General features: G+C 40.4%; 1 protein-coding gene across 6 annotated transcripts in view; it reads right to left on the bottom strand.

Annotated features, from left to right (window-relative positions):
* The window catches only part of NEK1 (NIMA related kinase 1), a 130,696-nt gene extending 120,803 nt beyond the window's left edge, over nt 1-9,893 (bottom strand). For 3 of the 6 annotated variants that reach the window (XM_045164971.1, XM_045164970.1, XM_045164974.1), the window contains exons 1-3: nt 9,453-9,892; nt 5,912-6,060; nt 5,413-5,509 (exon numbers count right to left, since the gene is read on the bottom strand). In XM_045164971.1, coding sequence (XP_045020906.1) covers nt 5,413-5,509; nt 5,912-6,028 — 214 coding nt within the window. In that variant the 5' untranslated portion in view covers nt 6,029-6,060; nt 9,453-9,892. Of the gene's footprint in view, nt 1-5,407; nt 5,510-5,911; nt 6,061-9,452 lie in introns of those variants that run through there. The other 3 variants (XM_045164972.1, XM_045164975.1, XM_045164973.1) reach the window with 3 other exon arrangements.
* Between the last annotated feature and the right edge of the window lie 8,921 nt (nt 9,894-18,814).

Raw genomic sequence — 18,814 nt, forward strand, 5'->3', positions numbered from 1 at the left:
AAGAGGAAATCTGAACAAGCGCTTGTGAGAAACCTAGCTTGACTGGTCCCAGGAACAGACAGCCCTCAGTCCGTTTCTTCAGCATCTTCTGGATGCAGGCGCCGCCTGGAGCTACAAAGTGTCATCTCAGGACAAGGCTCAGCATTAGGCCTAAAAACGTGTGTATTAAGGATGCCAGAGTAGAAATTAGACAGAGTCTAACCTGTCATATACGCTCTATATGCAGGACTGCCCATCTGTTAGATTTCCTGTTAGGTAAGATCATTAAATATCTTTCTCACTTAACCCAATGTTGGCCAGATTTTCTATTATTATTACCCACAGCAAAAAGCAATCCAAATTTAGCCTGAAAGAAAAGGGTTCTTTAAGGAACTAGAGAAGTTGGATTTTGACAGCACCAATGGGGAACAAGTTGAATGCCAACACACAGCTCCATATATGAGGCTTTTTCATTAAAGATACAGGACAAAAAGCAAAGACAAAAATATGAAACCAATTAGAAGATGATAGCTGCAGACAACTAAAGATAGATAGCAATACATGATTCACAGAGTAAACAAACATGTGTAACACAGATACCCAAATATACAGTGACACAAGACTTTCTCAATGATAGCATCAATTTTTAAAATTTACAAATGTTAAGAATATAGACCAAAGGTATCTATTTATCATATTTAATATTAAAATTTAATTATAAATTTATACACCTGGAAATACTTTCAGCCCACTCTCCAATTTTACAAAAAATTTTATCCAAAATTTTCACATTTCTCATCAATATCAATGTCTTTATTGATTCACCTATGTTTTCCCAATACACATGATCTTCATTAACTTTTAACTGAAAGCACTTTTAAAATCTGTTTATGTTGTCAGTGGAATTTTTTCCGTGTCCTAATCCCCATATGCAAAATACTGGGACTTCAAAAATTCATCCTAAAGAGTTCATATGCATTATTGTTACAACATAATCATACTGCAATTTGAGTGATTTTAGAAGACTTATAACAGTATCTGATATCTGCAATTATGACACCAATATTAAATTTCTTTGATGTCTCTTTTAAAAACTGATTCTGCTGAGGTCCTCTGCTGCTGCTGCTGTTAAGTCGCTTCAGTCGTGTCTGACTCTGTGCGACCCCACAAATGGCAGCCCACCAGGCTCCCCCAACCCTGGGATTCTCCAGGCAAGAACACTAGAGTAGGTTGCCATTTTCTTCTCCAATGCATGAAAGTGAAAAGTGAAAGTGAAGTCGCTCAGTCGTGTCCGACTCTTAGCGACCCCATGGACTGCAGCCTATCAGGCTCCTCCATCCATGAGATTTTCCAGGCAAGAGTACTGGAGTGGGGTGCCATTGCCTTCTCCGGAGGTCCTCTATAAGCACTCAAAATTAACTCAGTTTAGTCTTCTTCCCCAAAAACATTTTGCTATGTAACGTTCTTTAAAAAATTTGAGAGCACATCTTGTAACACGAGAGACTTTACAAGAAAGAATTCATTTGTAATATGACAAATTTTGGAGTGTCCTTCCTCATTTTAAGGTATAAACGGATTTTTTTAAAAATAGTGAGATGAAAACTTTCCTTAAACAAAGGAAAACCAGAATCTGCAGACAGAAAGGGTTCAAAATGTTCCAAGGAAAATGAATCAGAAGTATTAATACTAAGTCATATTCTGCTGAATTTAATTCTGAAGAAAGAATTCTTTGAGAATCAAGAAAAGATAAAGCAAATTATCTTCAAAAAGAAGAGAAGCTTTATGCCGAAGTCAAACTTTTCTACACAAACATTCAATACCAGAAGATATAATGTGCTTTTGAGGAGGAAAGTATCATTAAAGATACCTATCATGTATAAAAACAAGAGTTAGACACTGTAAGAAATGCAAATAGTAACTGCTTTGAGGGAATACATCATCCATTTGCTCATCATGAAAAAAAACTGATGAAATCCCGACAAGTAGGAGATAAATTTCTCTGAAAAGGGGTAACTAAGGTATAAAAGAATTAATAATAAGAATTCACTCTGTCTAAACATAGAATCAAGGCCAAAACAGTCTAAGAATTAAAATTTCAGAACAAAAGATTGTTAGAGATTATGATTTTATTTCAAAATGCTCAAACTACCGCAAAATTGCACTCATCTCATACGCTCGTAAAGTAAAGCTCAAAATTCTCCAAGCCAGGTTTCAACAATATGTGAACCGTGAACTTTCAGATGTTCAAGCTGGATTTAGAAAAGGCAGGGGAACCAGAGATCAAATTGCCAACATCCTCTGGATCATTGAAAAAGCAAGAGAGTTCCAGAAAAATATCTACTTCTGCTTTATTGACTATGCCAAAGCCTTTGACTGTGTGGATCACCACAAACTGTGGAAAATTCTTAAAGAGATGGGAATACCAGTGGACCACTGGACCTGCCTCCTGAGAAATCTGTATGCAGGTCAAGAAGCAAGAGTTAGAACTGGACATAGAACAACAGACTGGTTCCAAATAGGAAAAGGAGTACGTCAAGGCTGTATATTGTCACCCTGCTTATTTAACTTATATGCAGAGTACATCATGAGAAATGCTGGGCTGGATGAAGCACAAGTTGGAATCAAGACTGCCGGGAGAAATATCAATAACCTCAGATATGCAGATGACACTACCCTTATGGCAGAAAGTGAAGAAGAACTAAAGAGCTTCTTGATGAAAGTAAAGAGGAGAGTGAAAAAGTTGGCTTAAAACTCAATATTCAGAAAACTAAGATCTTGGTATCTGGTTCCATCACTTCATGGCAAATAAATGGGGAAACAGTAGAAATAGTGACAGACTTTATTTTGGGGGACTCCAAAATCACTGCAGATGGTGACTGTAGCCATGAAATGAAAAGATCCTTGCTCCTTGGAAGAAAAGTTATAACCAAGCTAGACAGCATATTAAAAAGCACAGACATTACTTTGTTAACAAAGGCATGACTAGTCAAAGCTATGGTTTTTCCAGTGGTCATGTATGGATGTGAGAGTTGGACTATAAAGAAAGCTAAGTGCCGAAGAATTGATGCTTTTGAACTGTGGTGTTGGAGAAGACTCTTCAGAGTCCTTTCAACTGCAAGGAGATCCAACCAGTTCATCCTAAAGGAACTCAGTCCTGAATATTCATTGGAAGGACTGATGCTGAAGCTGAAACTCCAATACTTTGGCTACCTGATGTGAAGAACTGACTCATTTGAAAAGACCCTGATGCTGGGAAAGATTGAAGGTGGGAGGAGATGGGGATGACAGAGAATGAGATGGTTGGATGGCATCACCAACTCAATGGACATGAGTTTGAGTAAACTCTGGGAGTTGGTGATGGACAGGGAGGCCTGGCATGCTGCAGTCCATGGGGTCACAAAGAGTCAGACACAACTGAGTAACTGAACTGATGTGATGATTTTTACTCTGTCAAGATGAACAAAAATCAGTGGGGAAGAACTCCAAAGATAGTAATTTCCTCATCTTTCATGACAGCCATTCAAAACATCATCAGAATTCCACTTTTTTAAACAACTTGCTCATTTTTTAAACAACTTGCTCAAGGTTTAAAATGTTCTTTTTTTTTTTTTTTTTTTTACCGTTTTAGAGAAAAATGAAAAATTTGCTGTTTCAGAGCTCCCACAAGGTCTGTAAGAAACCAAAGAGGCCCATGATAAAATGAGAAGATGGTTCAGATGGGGTAGAAAAAAGGAACTGTGACCAAATGAATAGACTCACCAGATAAAATTACATCTTATAAATTTGATAATGAACATGGGTATAAGCCAAGGTTGGAGATTCTGTGAGACACAGGAACTCTCACTCCTTGTAGTCTAGCAATTCCACTCCTAAAATACAGCCACAGGACAGACACCTAGACAAGAATGTCCAGTATAATTCTGCCTGTGACAGTAAAACTCTAAACACAACCTAAGTATTCATAACAGGAAATGGGCTAAACAAATTGTGATAGAGCCATAAAGTGCACACAATGAGAAACGCTGCAATGTTACAAGAAAGTTGTAAAGAATGGGCACAACAATACACAGTGACATGGGAAAACGCCCATGAGATATTAAGTGTAAAGAACTAGAAGCAGACATACATACATATGATCCCACCTGTTGCTTTTTTTTTTTTTTATTCCACCTGTTTTTAAACATCAAAAGCTACATACTTGTTTGTTCCACAAAGGCACAGAAAACACAGTAAGGAATCAACATGGGATTATTTGCAAAGCTTATCCTTAAGGAATGAGAATGAGCAGAGTGGAAGGAACAGGGAGCTTGGGGTCCATGCACGTGTGTACTCCTGAATACACTTCCCATGAGCATTTAATCCTTTAAAGCTAAATGGCAGTAGTAATATAACCTTATTTAAAGGCTGTGCCATCCCTTCTGAACCATTCAGATGCTTCTAAGTAAAACGTCTGATAGAATATTTGTTGACATACATTTAAACCTTTTCTCTTGAAATACTAAGATCCTGGTGATGAAAGCAAAAAGAAACTAAAAGGTAGATACTAGGGGAAAGATAAAGGAAATTCAAGGCCCTGGGAAGGAAGAGACGGTTAACACTGTACTCTCTACCATGAGCTATAAAAGCCTTACTTCACTGTCATCATAAAATAAACTGAGCACTTTATGACATAAGGTGTTAACTGATTCATATATTTTTTTAAAGTATATTCTACTTTAGTAGATAACTTTATTTGGGAACAACGATACTCTAATTCAGATGCTGAAACTTGTATGTAATAAGAGCCTGAAATGGTCATTTAAACTATCTTCTACTTTCAATCTAGACTATTTTTTTATTTTGCAATGGACAGAAATTTCTGACAATAATGGGAATGAATAAACCACCTTGACCTCCCTTTAGAGAAGCTTTGTCTTACCTTAGTTCCTGCATTACCAAATATAATGGTAGATATTTCCAAAATAGCAATATTTTATAATATTTTAAGCACCTGAGAATACTTTATATATAATACACATATATATTATATACAAGGTGTATTTAATACAGTATCTCAATATTATAATAATGACATATACAGGAGAACACTAACAAGTGGGGTACTTTCTAAAATGACAACATTTTCTCAGTGGCAGTGGTGGCAGCACTTAAAGGGAGTTTAGTTTTAAAAGGTGAAGATGACTGTTCCTGCTGTGTCTAAATTTCTGTACTTACCACACTGCCTCTTTACAAGCAACCTCAGTGACGTGACTCAGTACTAAGCTACAAAGGGACAGGGTGGCATTAGTACTATCGGAGAAGAAGGCTGACACTCATATGCATGTGTATTCAAGCAGAAATAATATACTTTTCTTTCTGAGAATAATTCACAAAAAGATCCTTAAGAGGAAAGTACGCAGCAGTCGTCACAAGGCTTAGGAGTCTGTATCTGACCTTCAAATGATTCTCTATACTGGACAATGTTTGGATGCCGCATGTTCGCTAGCACTGCAACTTCTCTCCTTGATTCTTCCCTCTCTTTATTGGACATCTGAAATAGAAGGGGAAAAATAGTAAATTAAGTAAATAAATGATATAAGAAAGAGAGTGGTTAAAAATAATGTTACCATAAATCACACCCAAAGTAATAAAATATAGCCAGAAGTTAAAAAGAATGAGTTGAATGCACAAAAAGATACATTTTAAGATGTTCACATTAGATTAAGTTACAGAGCAGTAGATGATGTATCTTTTTTAAACACATAAACACCAGCACACATCACAGAAAAAAGTCTAAAAGGATTCATAGACTCTTCTGAAGTGAGTGGTTTTCTCTGCAACTACAACAGTCTCTCTTTATATGTTGCCATACTTTTTTTTTTTTTGTCTCTAACAATGAATCTGTTTGTAACCAGACTTCTACTTGGATAACCAAACAAAAAAATACACTTACCCTTGAGATATTAATTTCTTTGATGACATATTGTCTGCCATCTTCTGTAGATCTGACAAGAATGGCTTTTCCGAATGAACCTTCTCCAATCTTCTGCACTCTAATGTATTTCTCCATGGTTCTTTCTCTAAGGCATCTTAACAGATATGCTAGACATACAAAATAAAAATAGTATCAGTTAATACTCCAGTACTTTGGCCACCTCATGCGAAGAGTTGACTCATTGGAAAAGACTCTGATGCTGGGAGGGATTGGGGGCAGGAGGAGAAGGGGACGACAGAGAATGAGATGGCTGGATGGCATCACTGACTCGATGGACGTGAGTCTGAGTGAACTCCAGGAGTTGGTGATGGACAGGGAGGCCTGGCATGCTGCGATTCATGGGGTCGCAAAGAGTCGGACACGACTGAGCGACTGAACTGAACTGAATTGATCTGAATAGAGATAAACCATGACATCTATAACAATTATAATGTTTAATTCAAATTCTAATGCCTCAGTGACTATTTTTCTTTAAAAAATATATATATATAAAATCTACTTGAAGTTAAATAAACCTCACCTCACTTTTACTCATGCAATGTAGGAATAGCTAAAAGGAGAAAACTAGTGATATTTAAATTCTATAAGAATACTTTGAAAAGTCAAATACTACATAGACTTGTCATATATGGAGAAAGAAGCTGACTTTTTCCTACAGTAATTATTGTCAGGATTACTTTACTACCTGCAATAAGAATACAAGTTTAATAAGACTACTTCCTAAACTTATTTGTCTAATCCCCTCTCATTAGACATTTGTTTCCAGTGTTTGTTCTTATAAAAGAACTTCAGATTAAATTTCTGCAACAGAACAAAGCCTGAATATAAAACAACAGCCTTAGGCGCTAAGGAGAAAGCGGTCAAAGTTTAGGGCTGCAAAAATCCTGAGGAGGAGGAAAAAGAACAGAACTAGTCCAAAAATGTGCATGTAAATGTCTCTCCTGTCAGACAGCCCACTCCTAAGCTATGCAACACAAGGCAAGACCAAAACAGATTAGTCCTCACAAATGACTCAAAAATGGAATTATCAGCAGGAGACTTCAAATAACCTTGATTAATATGTTCAAGAAAATAAGAGGGAACAATAAGTGATTTTTTTAAAAAAAGGAGAATTTCAACAAAGAACTGAAATGTATCTTTACTAAATGAACTCCTAAAAGTAAAATATAAAATACCAGGAATTAAGAACTCATTGCATGGGTGTTACAGCCATTACAGCCAGCAGGATTAAGTAATCTGGAAAACAAACCATCAAAAAATATTGAGGACAGAAAAAATAAAGAACAAACAAAAAGACATGGAAGGAAAAGAAGATTCAATATCAGAAAGATTTTAATTCTTAATCTTTAAATTTAATGCTTCCCTAATATAAACATAAGCTCTGGGTGTGAGAGTGATCAGACAAGCTGATTTTTAAAGTTAACATGAAAAAAAGAGCAAGAATAGCCATAGAAAACTTAAGGGCTCCCCTCATAACTCAGTCAAGAATCTGACTGCAATGCAGGAGACACAGGTTTGATTCCTGGGTCAGGAAGTTCCTCTGTAAAAGGAAATGGCTACGGACTCTAGTATTCTTGCCTGGAGAATCCCATGGACAGAGGAGCCTGGCAGGCTACAGTCCATGGGGTCAAAAGAGTTGGACATGACTTAGCTACTAAACCACCACCACCACAGCCATAGCAATACTGAAAAAAAAAAAAAAGAACAATGAAGGAAGACTTGTTTACTTGATATCAAGAGACATTAGAAAGCTAATTATGAAAGAGGCAAATCACAGGGAGTCTAGAAATATATTAAAAAAAAATTTTTTTTAATTTGGTGGATGACCATGGTGACATTTTAAATCTGAAAGCAAAAGATGGATTTTGAAACAAACAGTATTTTAAAAACTAGGGGACCATGTGGCAAAAAAAAAAAAAAAAAAATTAAATCCATTTTCTTCACTTTATACCAACACAAACTTCAGATGATAAAAGTTAAATGTCCCTCAAATTTTTCTATATGACATCACTCTTTTTAAGTATGTCAACTATGTTCCAGAAAAAGCAGTCTGTTAGTTAAGTTAGACATCTTTCCTCACATGTTACAAGAACATCTTTAAGTCATGAAGGTTTAATATAATAAAATGATGTGCACCAAATGTGAAAAATGTTAACAGTATATGATGAAAAACTGTATCCTCAATAATATGGAACTTGAATCAAGCCTTTTCAGCTGCTTCAGCTATTTGACGGACAAGCAAGTTGTCCTAAAGGGAAACACTGGTGAAGAAATGTTAACAGCTTTCAAGAACTTACGGTACTAACTGCAACTATGATCCACACATATAGTTCTCCCAAAATAATAAATCCCATTTTAGGCTGAAGGAGAAGGTCAATTTAACTCCTCAATGAGGAAAGGCCCTGTCTCATTTCTAATAATTCAAAAAAGCTGAAGACAAAAATGGGATTCCTACTAGAGTTGGTTCAAAATAATCTCCTTCTCTGAAGTCTAGTCCTCTCTGTAAGACTATTCAGACAATAAACAGTTTCCCTAGTGGAAAGTATGAACATGTAAATGATTTATATTCATGAGATGATGCCATGTCCACGGGATTACAGTTAAGATTTACCTGGAACACAGTATCAATGCATTATGAAAATAACCTCAAAAGAACTCCCCTGGCCAAGTTCCATAACCTTTACGAAACTCCCAATTGGTGACTCTTATTGTAGAAAAACCTATTTTTCCACAAAATAGGCTCCTTATCTCTCACCAAAGGAAAAAAAAAAGTGAGCAATCTTGAAACAGATCTGTGGATCCTCTCATTTCAGACAAATCTAAAACAGAAACAAAGAACTACTCTCTCCACATATGGCTTCCCTCCATGGTCTCTATAATACTGCTGCATCATAAGAAAAGGCCATTGCTAGCAGAGATTGCCAATTATTTTTAATCCTTCAAGGTATCTCCGATGTAATTTACCATGGCAAGAACAACAACAAAAATCTCTGTTTTGGGGCGGATCTTACAATAAAGAATAAAAATTAGGCCTATATATATATATATTTTTTTTTTTTTTAAGCCTTATGAACTCTAAAAGTATTAGAACTTTCAATGCCGTACATGTAGACTGTTTGAAACTACGGGAAGTGGAATGTAAGATTATGAGCTAACCAGTTAACTGCTACTCGTTTTCTAATTAAACCGTGTATGCAATTTAAGACTGGAGACAAGAGATAAGCAACGTAAATGACTTGCTATCGATAACAACACTTCTAATATTACTTTAGTTCCATGCTCACTATCGCTTTTCTTTTTTATATCGCCTATTAATAACGTCCAAGTATTGCTTAGTAACGCTGTTCCTTAGAGAATTAACATCTCAGTGAGATGCGGCTATTTCCGTGCACCTCAGGGCAGGAGTCCGCAGCCTCCCCAAAAGGAAGTCAGGGCGAGGTCTCCCGCAAGAGAACGACCTCTCAGTTCTGCACGTCACGCCTCCCAGAGCGCCGCTCACCTCAGGACTCAGGCCGTGGGCACCTTCCGGGCCGCCGCCTCCCCTGGCGCTCAGCGAGGCAGAGCAGACCTTCCGCGGTCCGGAAAGCGCATCGGGCCGCAGCCTGCGCCGCCCGGGCCAACACCCCGGGACACGACTCCGCGTCTCCGGACCGAACCAACCGGTTTCCGAGCCCCTGGCAACGGCGGCAGGGGGAGTGCCCCGGGCGCCGCCCCCAACTTCTCAGCGGCGGCTGCCAGCAGCCTTGCGGGGCGGGCGCATTGGGTCTGGGGGCTCCTTGACGGTTCGTGCCCCCGCCTCGCCACGCGGACACCTGATACTCGGGCGACGTGGAGAAGCGCTTAGAGGTCCCGCCTCAGACTCCTCACAGGACGCCCCAATACCTCACAGGAGGCAGAGCAGCGGGCGGGGCGCCCCGGCGCGGGCATGTGACGTCAGCGCGCGAACGCGGGGGCTGAGCGGGGGCGGCCGGGAAGGACCTCGGGGGCGGGGCCAGGGCGGGGCCAAGGCGGGGCCGGGCTCCGGAGGTCAGGGCGCTGCAGGTGCCGCAGGCTGCGGGAGGAGGGGAGGGAGGCGCAGAGGGACAGGAGCGTCCTCATTCCCAGGAGTGAGGCCAGGCGGCAACGGGACCGCTACGCAAGGTGATGTGGAGTAAAGCCTGTTATCGTCCCACACATATGCAAGGGAAAAGGGACTTAATTTAGCTTTGTTAGAGATGTCCCATTTTTAATAATTATTTGGCTGTTTTGAGTATTTCTTGCTGCATGGGATTGTCTGAGAGAGAGAGCGGGGGCTACTCTCCAGGTGCAGCGTGCAGCCTTCTCATTGCGGGGGTTTCTCTTGCTCGGGAGGACGAGCTTTAGTAGTTGCGACACAGGGCCCAGTTACTCCGTGGCTTGTTGGATCCGTTCCACACCAAGGACCTATCTCCTGCACTGATAGGCGGATTCTTTACCATTGAACCACCAAGGAAGCCCAGGGATGCCACATTTTGAAAACTGATTTTGCTTTAAAAAGCAAGACAAGTGAAATAAATCAAAGACATATACTGTAATGATGTCACATGTGGAATCTAGAAAATAATGTAAACTAGAGAATATAAAAGAAAGGAAACTGATGAAAACAAACTATTCATACTAGTTATCAGTGGGGAGAGAGGTGGGGCACGATAGGGATATGGGATTAAGATGTACAACTACTGTGTATACAATAAATAGTAAAAGATACATGTTATACAGCACAGGGAAACATAGATACTGTTGGTTAATAACTATAACTGAAATGTAACCTGTAAAAAATTTTAATCAATATGTTGTACACCTGAAACATATGTAATATTGTACACTGTACCTCAATAAATAAATAGAATGTTTTTAAAAAGCAAGACTAATCCGACTATATTTTGGATGATTAAAGCAAAAGAGTATTTTTAAGTCTTGAATTTTTAATATAACATGGTTTAAAGAGAAAAAAATTAAGAAACAAAGAAAAAACAAATAAGTATAACGTGGTTTTCCACACCTTTACATCTGCTGAGTTGTATGTGTTTCTTACTGGTACACTGAAAGGTTCAGTGGTCTAAGTACCCTTCTCCATTGCAGGAGTTTCAAAGATGGAGACAGATTTTTCTGTAATAAGGGATCAGGTTCGGTGTAGTCCTGAGTAGCCCTTTGCTAACTTGCCTTTCTGAGAGTAGCCCGGGATACTGGAGAATCCAAACTTGAAGCTGAAGGAGGATGGTGGTGTAGCTGTCTTAATTTCTCTCCAGGTTATACTTTTCATACATGCTGTGTGTAGCTGGCAGAGACACCACAGATTTTGCCAGAGACCTCACATGTAAATGATTCATATATTTGCTTCCAAGAAATCAGTTTCCTTCCCCTCATGTCCTCTGCAACACACCAAAGTCTAAGCCTCTCTGGGTTCTCCAGTGTGATTGAGCCCTGCTTGTATTAAAGAAGCACTTTATTGCTAGCATGGAAATTGAACGTTTTTTGGCTTCTTTGCCAGAAGATGGCACTGCAAGTCATCCAACCTGGCAAGCTAGGCAAGTCACCATTGGTCTATCTCCTCTCTTCCATCTCCATGTGAAACACTTGTTTTCCTCATTTCTGAACTTTTCAGCTAACCTCCTGTGACCCCTCCCACCCCCAGTCAGTAGGAATTTTGGTGTCTGAATGCACAGTGACTCTGGCTCTACCCACATCCCTTTGTTCAGCAAACAATATGAAAACATTGCCAATTACTAACATAAGTAAATTCATTTTGTTGTTTTCATAAAGAATGCTTAGTCAGCTCCTTCTTTAGCCTTCTGTCATAAACTATTGGTGAGAACATAAACTGCTAGAGTCTTTGCAGAAGGCATGCTGGCTATAGGCATACCCTAGACAGCAAGTTCACTTCTAAGACAAAGCAACCATTGTTTATAACCAGAAAAACTAAGAAGAATGTAGATGTCTAACAATATGAAATTGACAATACATTACAATGAAGTCAAACAAAGGAGTATTCTGAAAATATTAAAAGAGTGACTGAGAATTTTTTGACACAGAAAGTTGCCCTTGATGTTGTTGTTATTCAGTCACTAACTCCAACTCTACAACCCCACGGACTGTGGTATGCCATACTCCTCTGTCCTCCACTATCTCCTGGAGTTTGCTCAAATTCACATGCACTGAGTCGGTGATGCCATCCAACCATCTCATCCTCTGCCGCGCGCTTTTCCTTTTGTCATCAATCTTTCCCAACATCAGGGTCTTTTCCAATAAACTGGCTCTTCATAGGGGCTTCCCAGGTGGTGCTAGTGGTAAAGGACCCGCCTGCCAATGCAGGAGGCATAAGAGACATGGGTTCAATCCCTGGGTGGGGAAGATCCCCTGGAGGAGGGCAGAGCAACCCACTCCAGTATTCTTGCCTGGAGAATCCCATGGACAGAGGGTCCTGGTGGACTATAGTCCATGGGGTCACAAAGAGTCGGACACAACTGAAGCAAGGTAGCACACACTCAGGCATGGCTCTTCATATCAGGTGACCAAAGTATTGGAGCTTCAGCTTCAACATCAGTCCTTCTAACGAATATTCAGGGTTGATTTCCTTTAGGGTTGACTGGTTTGATCTCCTCGCAGTCCAAGGGACTCTCAAGAGTCTTCTCCAGCACTACAATTTGAAAGCATCAATTCTTGGTGCTCAGCCTTCTTTGTGGTCCAGCTATCACATCCGTATATGACTACTGGAAAAACCACAGCTTTGACTGTATGGACCTTTGTCAGCAAAGTGATGTCTCTGCTTTTTAATATGCTGTCTAGGAGCAAGCATCTTTTAATCTCATTGCTGTCGTCACCGTCCACAGTGATTTTAGAGACCAGTTTTTGTTTCCACTTCTTCCCCTGCTATTTGCCCTTGATGTATTGTTGAGTAAATAAAGCAGTTTAGTCTTTACAGTAATGGGGCGAAGATCAGGCTCTCGCGGCACAGAAAGCTGAACTCGAACTCCAGAGGCACAGAAAGGCAGGAGTTTGCAGCAAAGGAGGCTTTAGTGCAGGACTGACTCCAAGCAAGGGGGTGGAGACCAGCCTTAGAGCCACGCCCCCTTGCTGTCTGAGTTGGGTTTTTTAAACGGGAAGGACAAAGACGCTGGGGTCAACCATTGTCTTGTGACATTTCTTAATCATGGTTTCAGGAGTCAAGACGTCTCTGGTTTATCATTTTCTAGCCAGGTGGTCCATGGCTAGGGGGTCTGTGATCTCATCTTTCCCTGGAGCAACCACCTGAGTTGTAGTTAATGATGGTGTCTATAATAGCAGCGTTAGTGCTTGAACTTCCCTTGTGGCTCAGCTGGTAAAGAATCCGCCTGCAATGCGGGAGACCTGAATTCGATCCCTGGTTTGGGAAGACCCCCTTGGAAAAACGAAAGGCCACCCACTCCAGTATTCTGGTCTGGAGAATTCCTTGGACTGTATAGTCCATGGGGGTGGCAAAGAGTCAGACATGACTGAGTGACTCTCACTAGTATTTGAACGATGTTCTCAACAGCAGTTTGAGTCATCTGGCTGATGAGTGTTTGGTGGGCACAGAATTGAGGTCAGAGGAGACAAGAAGGGGGATAAAATTTGGGGTAGAGAGATAAATCATAGACTTGGTTAAGGAAACTCAATTTTAGGGGGACTTGTTTTCATAACCTGAGTTAGAAGGATTACCTGATTATTTCCCTTTCTGATTTACATACCTCTGTAATTTTTTTTTCTTTGACAACGAGAATGTGTCTGAGTTTTTTTGATTCTTTTTATTTAAAATTTTTATTGTTTTTTTTTCTTTCAAACAACCAAAATGTCTTTGTTCTCTGCAACAACCTCCAGACATAAACATGCAAGGTAAGGTCCACATGCAGTCTGTTTCCAGAACTCCCCAGAACAATGAAAATTCTTAATTTTCATGCATATAATCTACATTTTTCTCTAAATTCATGAAAACATAAATGAACTCATGTGCATATATATTAGTTTTAATCTTTTAAAAAACGAGATTATAGTATAAACATTATTTTGCAACCTGAATTTTTTTTTTTGTAACCTGAACTTTTTAACAGTACATCATGAACATTTCTGCAGAGATCAACTAATTCTTGTTTATGGTATCAATACTCCATGAGATGGATGTACTGAATCTATTTAATTAGATCCCACTCAATAGACTTAGAGATGGTTTCCAGTGGCACTGTTATTTATCTTCATAGATTCTGAAAAGTGAGCTTGCTGGGTCAAAAAGTATGCTTTAAAAATTTTTTTTTCACTTTAATAGGTACTCCTGTGCTTTGGTCATATTTCTGTGTGCAACAAGCCACCCTAAAGCTTAGTGGCCAAAAGCTCAACAGTGATTTCTTTTTTCTCACAATTCTGAGGCCAGGAAGTCAAACGGGGTTCTTGTGGGTGGTGCTTTTGCTCTTTGTGGTTCCAGCTAGAACCACTCACTCAGTTTCCTTCAACTGCAGACCCTGCTGCCTGGCAGCTCTGCTGCTCCACTATGTGGGGCGCAGGACACACACAGCACTGCAGTCTCAGGAGAGCCACACCCCTTTCAGAAAGCTGCCCTCACAGTAAGGGAGAAGTAAACCGTGTGCTCAGTCATGTCCCACTCTATGCGACCCCATGGACTGTATCCCGCCAGGCTCCTCTGTCCATGGCATTCTCCAGGCAAGAATACTGGAGTGGGTTGCCATGTCCTCCTCCAGGGGATTTCCCAACCAGAGATTGAACCCATGTCTCTTGCTTTGACAGGCAGATTCTTTACCACTGAACCACCAGAGACGCCCATAAGTTAGAAATAGACTCTGCTAGTCCTTTTAAAGGTGAGGCCAGGAAAGGGCGAGGTGTCACTTCTGCACATTCCTGGTGAAAAGGAGATTCAAGGCCAGTCACGATTTATAAGGAGGCAGGGAGTTAAAAGTGGCCGTGTTTGCAGACCATCTACCACTTCCTCTGGATGTTTCTTAATTTTGCAAATTTTTAAAATTTCCTCCATGGGTCTGCCTTTTATACCACTTGCCCCTTTTTCTATTTGAGTATCTTTTTATCAATTTATAGGTGATATTTGTACAATGTGGAAATTAACCATTTATTATGGTCTGAAACAAATATTTCTGGCAGTTTCTCAAAGCCTTCTTCAGCGATCAATGCAAAGAAATAGAGGAAAACAACAGAATGGGAAAGACTAGGGATCTCTTCAAGAAAATCAGAGATACCAAAGGAACATTTCATGCAAAGATGAGCTTGATAAAGGACAGAAATGGTATGGACCTAACAGAAGCAGAAGATATTAAGAAGAGATGGCAAGAATACACAGAAGAACTGTACAAAAAAGATCTTCACGACCCAGATAATCACAATGGTGTGATCACTGACCTAGAGCCAGACATCCTGGAATGTGAAGTCAAGTGGGCCTTAGAAAACATCACTATGAACAAAGGTAGTGGAGGTGATGGAATTCCAGTTGAACTATTCCAAATCCTGAAAGATGATGCTGTGAAAGTGCTGCACTCAATATGCCAGCAAATTTGGAAAACTCAGCAGTGGCCACAGGACTGGAAAAGGTCAGTTTTCATTCCAATCCCAAAGAAAGGCAATGCCAAAGAATGCTCAAACTACTGCACAATTGCACTCATCTCACACACTAGTAAAGTAATGCTCAAAATTCTCCAAGCCAGGCTTCAGCAATATGTGAACCGTGAACTTCCTGATGTTCAAGCTGGTTCTAGAAAAGGCAGAGGAACCAGAGATCAAATTGCCAACATCCACTGGATCATGCAAAAAGCAAGAGAGTTCCAGAAAAACATCTATTTCTGCTTTATTGACTATGCCAAAGCCTTTGACTGTGTGGATCACAATAAACTGTGGAAAATTCTGAAAGAGATGGGAATACCAGACCACCTGATCTGCCTCTTGAGAAATTTGTATGCAGGTCAGGAAGCAACAGTTAGAACTGGACATGGAACAACAGACTGCTTCCAAATAGGAAAAGGAGTTCATCAAGGCTGTATATTGTCACCCTGCTTATTTAACTTATATGCAGAGTACATCATGAGAAACGCTGGACTGGAAGAAACACAAGCTGGAATCAAGATTGCCGAGAGAAATATCAATAACCTCAGATATGTGGATGACACCACCCTTATGGCAGAAAGTGAAGAGGAACTCAAAAGCCTCTTGATGAAAGCGAAAGTGGAGAGTGAAAAAGTTGGCTTAAAGCTCAACATTCAGAAAACGAAGATCATGGCATCCGGTCCCACCACTTTATGGGAAATAGATGGGGAAACAGTGGAAACAGTGTCAGACTTTATTTTTCTGGGCTCCAAAATCACTACAGATGGTGACTGCAGCCATGAAAGTACAAGACGCTTACTCCTTGGAAGGAAAGTTATGACCAACTTAGACAGTATATTCAAAAGCAGAGACGTTACTTTGCCAACAAAGGTTCGTCTAGTCAAGGCTATGGTTTTTCCTGTGGTCATGTATGGATGTGAGAGTTGGACTGTGAAGAAAGCTGAGCGCCGAAGAATTGATGCTTTTGAACTGTGGTGTTGGAGAAGACTCTTGAGAGTCCCTTGGACTGCAAGGATCTAACCAGTCCATTCTGAAGGAGATCAGCTCTGGGATTTCTTTGGAAGGAATGATGCTGAAGCTGAAACTCCAGTACTTTGGCCACCTCATGCGAAGAGCTGACTCATTGGAAAAGACTCTGATGCTGGGAGGGATTGGGGGCAGGAGGAGAAGGGGACGCCAGAGGATGAGATGGCTGGATGGCATCGCTGACTCGATGGACGTGAGTCTGAGTGAACTCCGGGAGTTGGAGATGGACAGGGAGGCCTGGCGTGCTGTGATTCATGGGGTCGCAAAGAGTCGGACACGACTGAGCGACTGATCTGATCTGATCTGATCTGATGGTATCTTTGATCATATAGAAATTTGTCAATTTGTGGTCAAATTGGGGGGCCCTGTGCCCCCAAGATCTATCAGTCTTTTTATTTGTCATTCACGTTTTTCATCTTGCCAAGCCAGTATTCCTTCACCCCAAAGTTCGATGAATAATCTCAGTGTTCTTGTATTTCAATTGTCTAATAGATTTAATGCATTTGAAATTTATTTTTATATATGAGTAACATAGGGAGAATGACTTTGTATTCTTTTGGAGGAAATCTAATAATGCCAGAATTATTCATCAAATGTGATTTCCTTTTCCACTGATTTCAAATGTCAACTTTATCATATATTACATTTACTATCTGTATCTGTATCCATTTGTGGATTTCTTTTCCATTTAACTATTGATTTGTAATTCAATGTGTCAGTTTTAGAAAGAATCAGTTGTTTTAGTAATCAAAAAATTCTATAACAACATTACCAAACCAAACTAGGGTCTGGTCACCCTTGCTCTGTGAAGCCAGGGTGTGAGGAGGGAGAGTGCAGAGTTCATCCCAGGGCATGGAGCCAGGAGGAGGGGTAGCTAGTGATTCAAAGACCTGATCTCCCTGCCGGCCTGGCCTTCGGGAGGGTTTTGAAAGGCCAGGGGAAGGAGGGGGTTGAAGACAGTGTGATCAGCTTATGTACAGACTGGTTGATGCTGAGCTGACGTGGTAGTATTCCAGGAAACTCAATTATCAGTTTTCTGGCTCCGACCAGTCTGGGGTCTGATGCTCGTGATCAGCACACAGTTAACTTCTGACAGGAGGGGGTTTTAGTACTACAAAACAGTTCAAGGGTATGGCTTAGGAAATCATCTTCAGCCATTGTTGTTTGGTCGCTAAGCTGACTCTTTGTGACCACATGGACTGCAGCACACCAGGCCTCTCTGCCCTTCACTATCTTCCGGAGTTTGCTGAAACCCATGTCCATTGAGTCGGTGATGCTATCTAACCATCTCATCCTCTGCCGCCCCCTTCTGCTCCTGCCCTGAATCATTCCCAGCATCAGGGTCTTTTCCAAAGAGTCAGCTCTTCACATCAGGTGGCACAGTGTTGGAGCTTCAGCATCAGTCCTTCCCATGAGTATTCAGGGTTGATTTCCTTTAGGATGGGCTGATTTGATCTCCCTGCTAGAGATTATCTCTAGGAAATTACCTCTAGCCACTAAGGAGGAAGTAAAAGTCCTTGACTTTATTTTATGGGTAAACTCTTATTTTTCCATCTTGTTTGAGTATTTTCCTTTGTGTATTTTCTAACTTCTCTGATTAAATTGGCTCTTTGGAACTTGGGAAAAGCCTAGAAGGCTGATGTTTTTCTACAAACAAGAGGCAGGGGACATGGTTTGGGGAAGCATGGGGTCTGTCCCCAGGAATACCCCACAGGATCCTGCTTGGTTTCAACAATATTTCCATTTGAAGAAAATAAAAAAAAGAAATGCCAACACTAAATTCACTTTTTTTAACCCTGCCATACAGCCTGTGGGATCTTAGTTCCCTGACTGTGGAGATTGAACCTGGGCCCATGGCAATGAAAGCGCCAAGTCCTAGCCACTGGACTACCAGGGAATTCCTAAATTAATTTTTTAAAATTATGATAATAAACAGAACTTCTATCTTAAATATAGTTATAAAGTTATACTTGTAGACCTCTTTCTGGTAGGAAAAAAAATGAAAATTCTTCCCACCTTTATTAATAGTGGTATACCCCTGGCAGGCTACAGTCCATGGGGTTGCAAAAGCATCAGACACGACTGGGTGACAAAACAACATCTAACAAGGCAAGGGGAAAGGGGGCGATTTCCAGAGTTCTCTTCTATTGAGGTTTTTCAGAAATACACCCAGTCATTCATACACAGTGATTTAAGTGCCATGCCGGATGATGGGGTATTGTGGTTCATTCTTTCCAGAAA

This window comes from Bubalus bubalis, chromosome 3 (genome assembly GCF_019923935.1).
Source record: "Bubalus bubalis isolate 160015118507 breed Murrah chromosome 3, NDDB_SH_1, whole genome shotgun sequence".
In the NCBI taxonomy this organism is placed as follows: domain Eukaryota; kingdom Metazoa; phylum Chordata; class Mammalia; order Artiodactyla; family Bovidae; genus Bubalus; species Bubalus bubalis.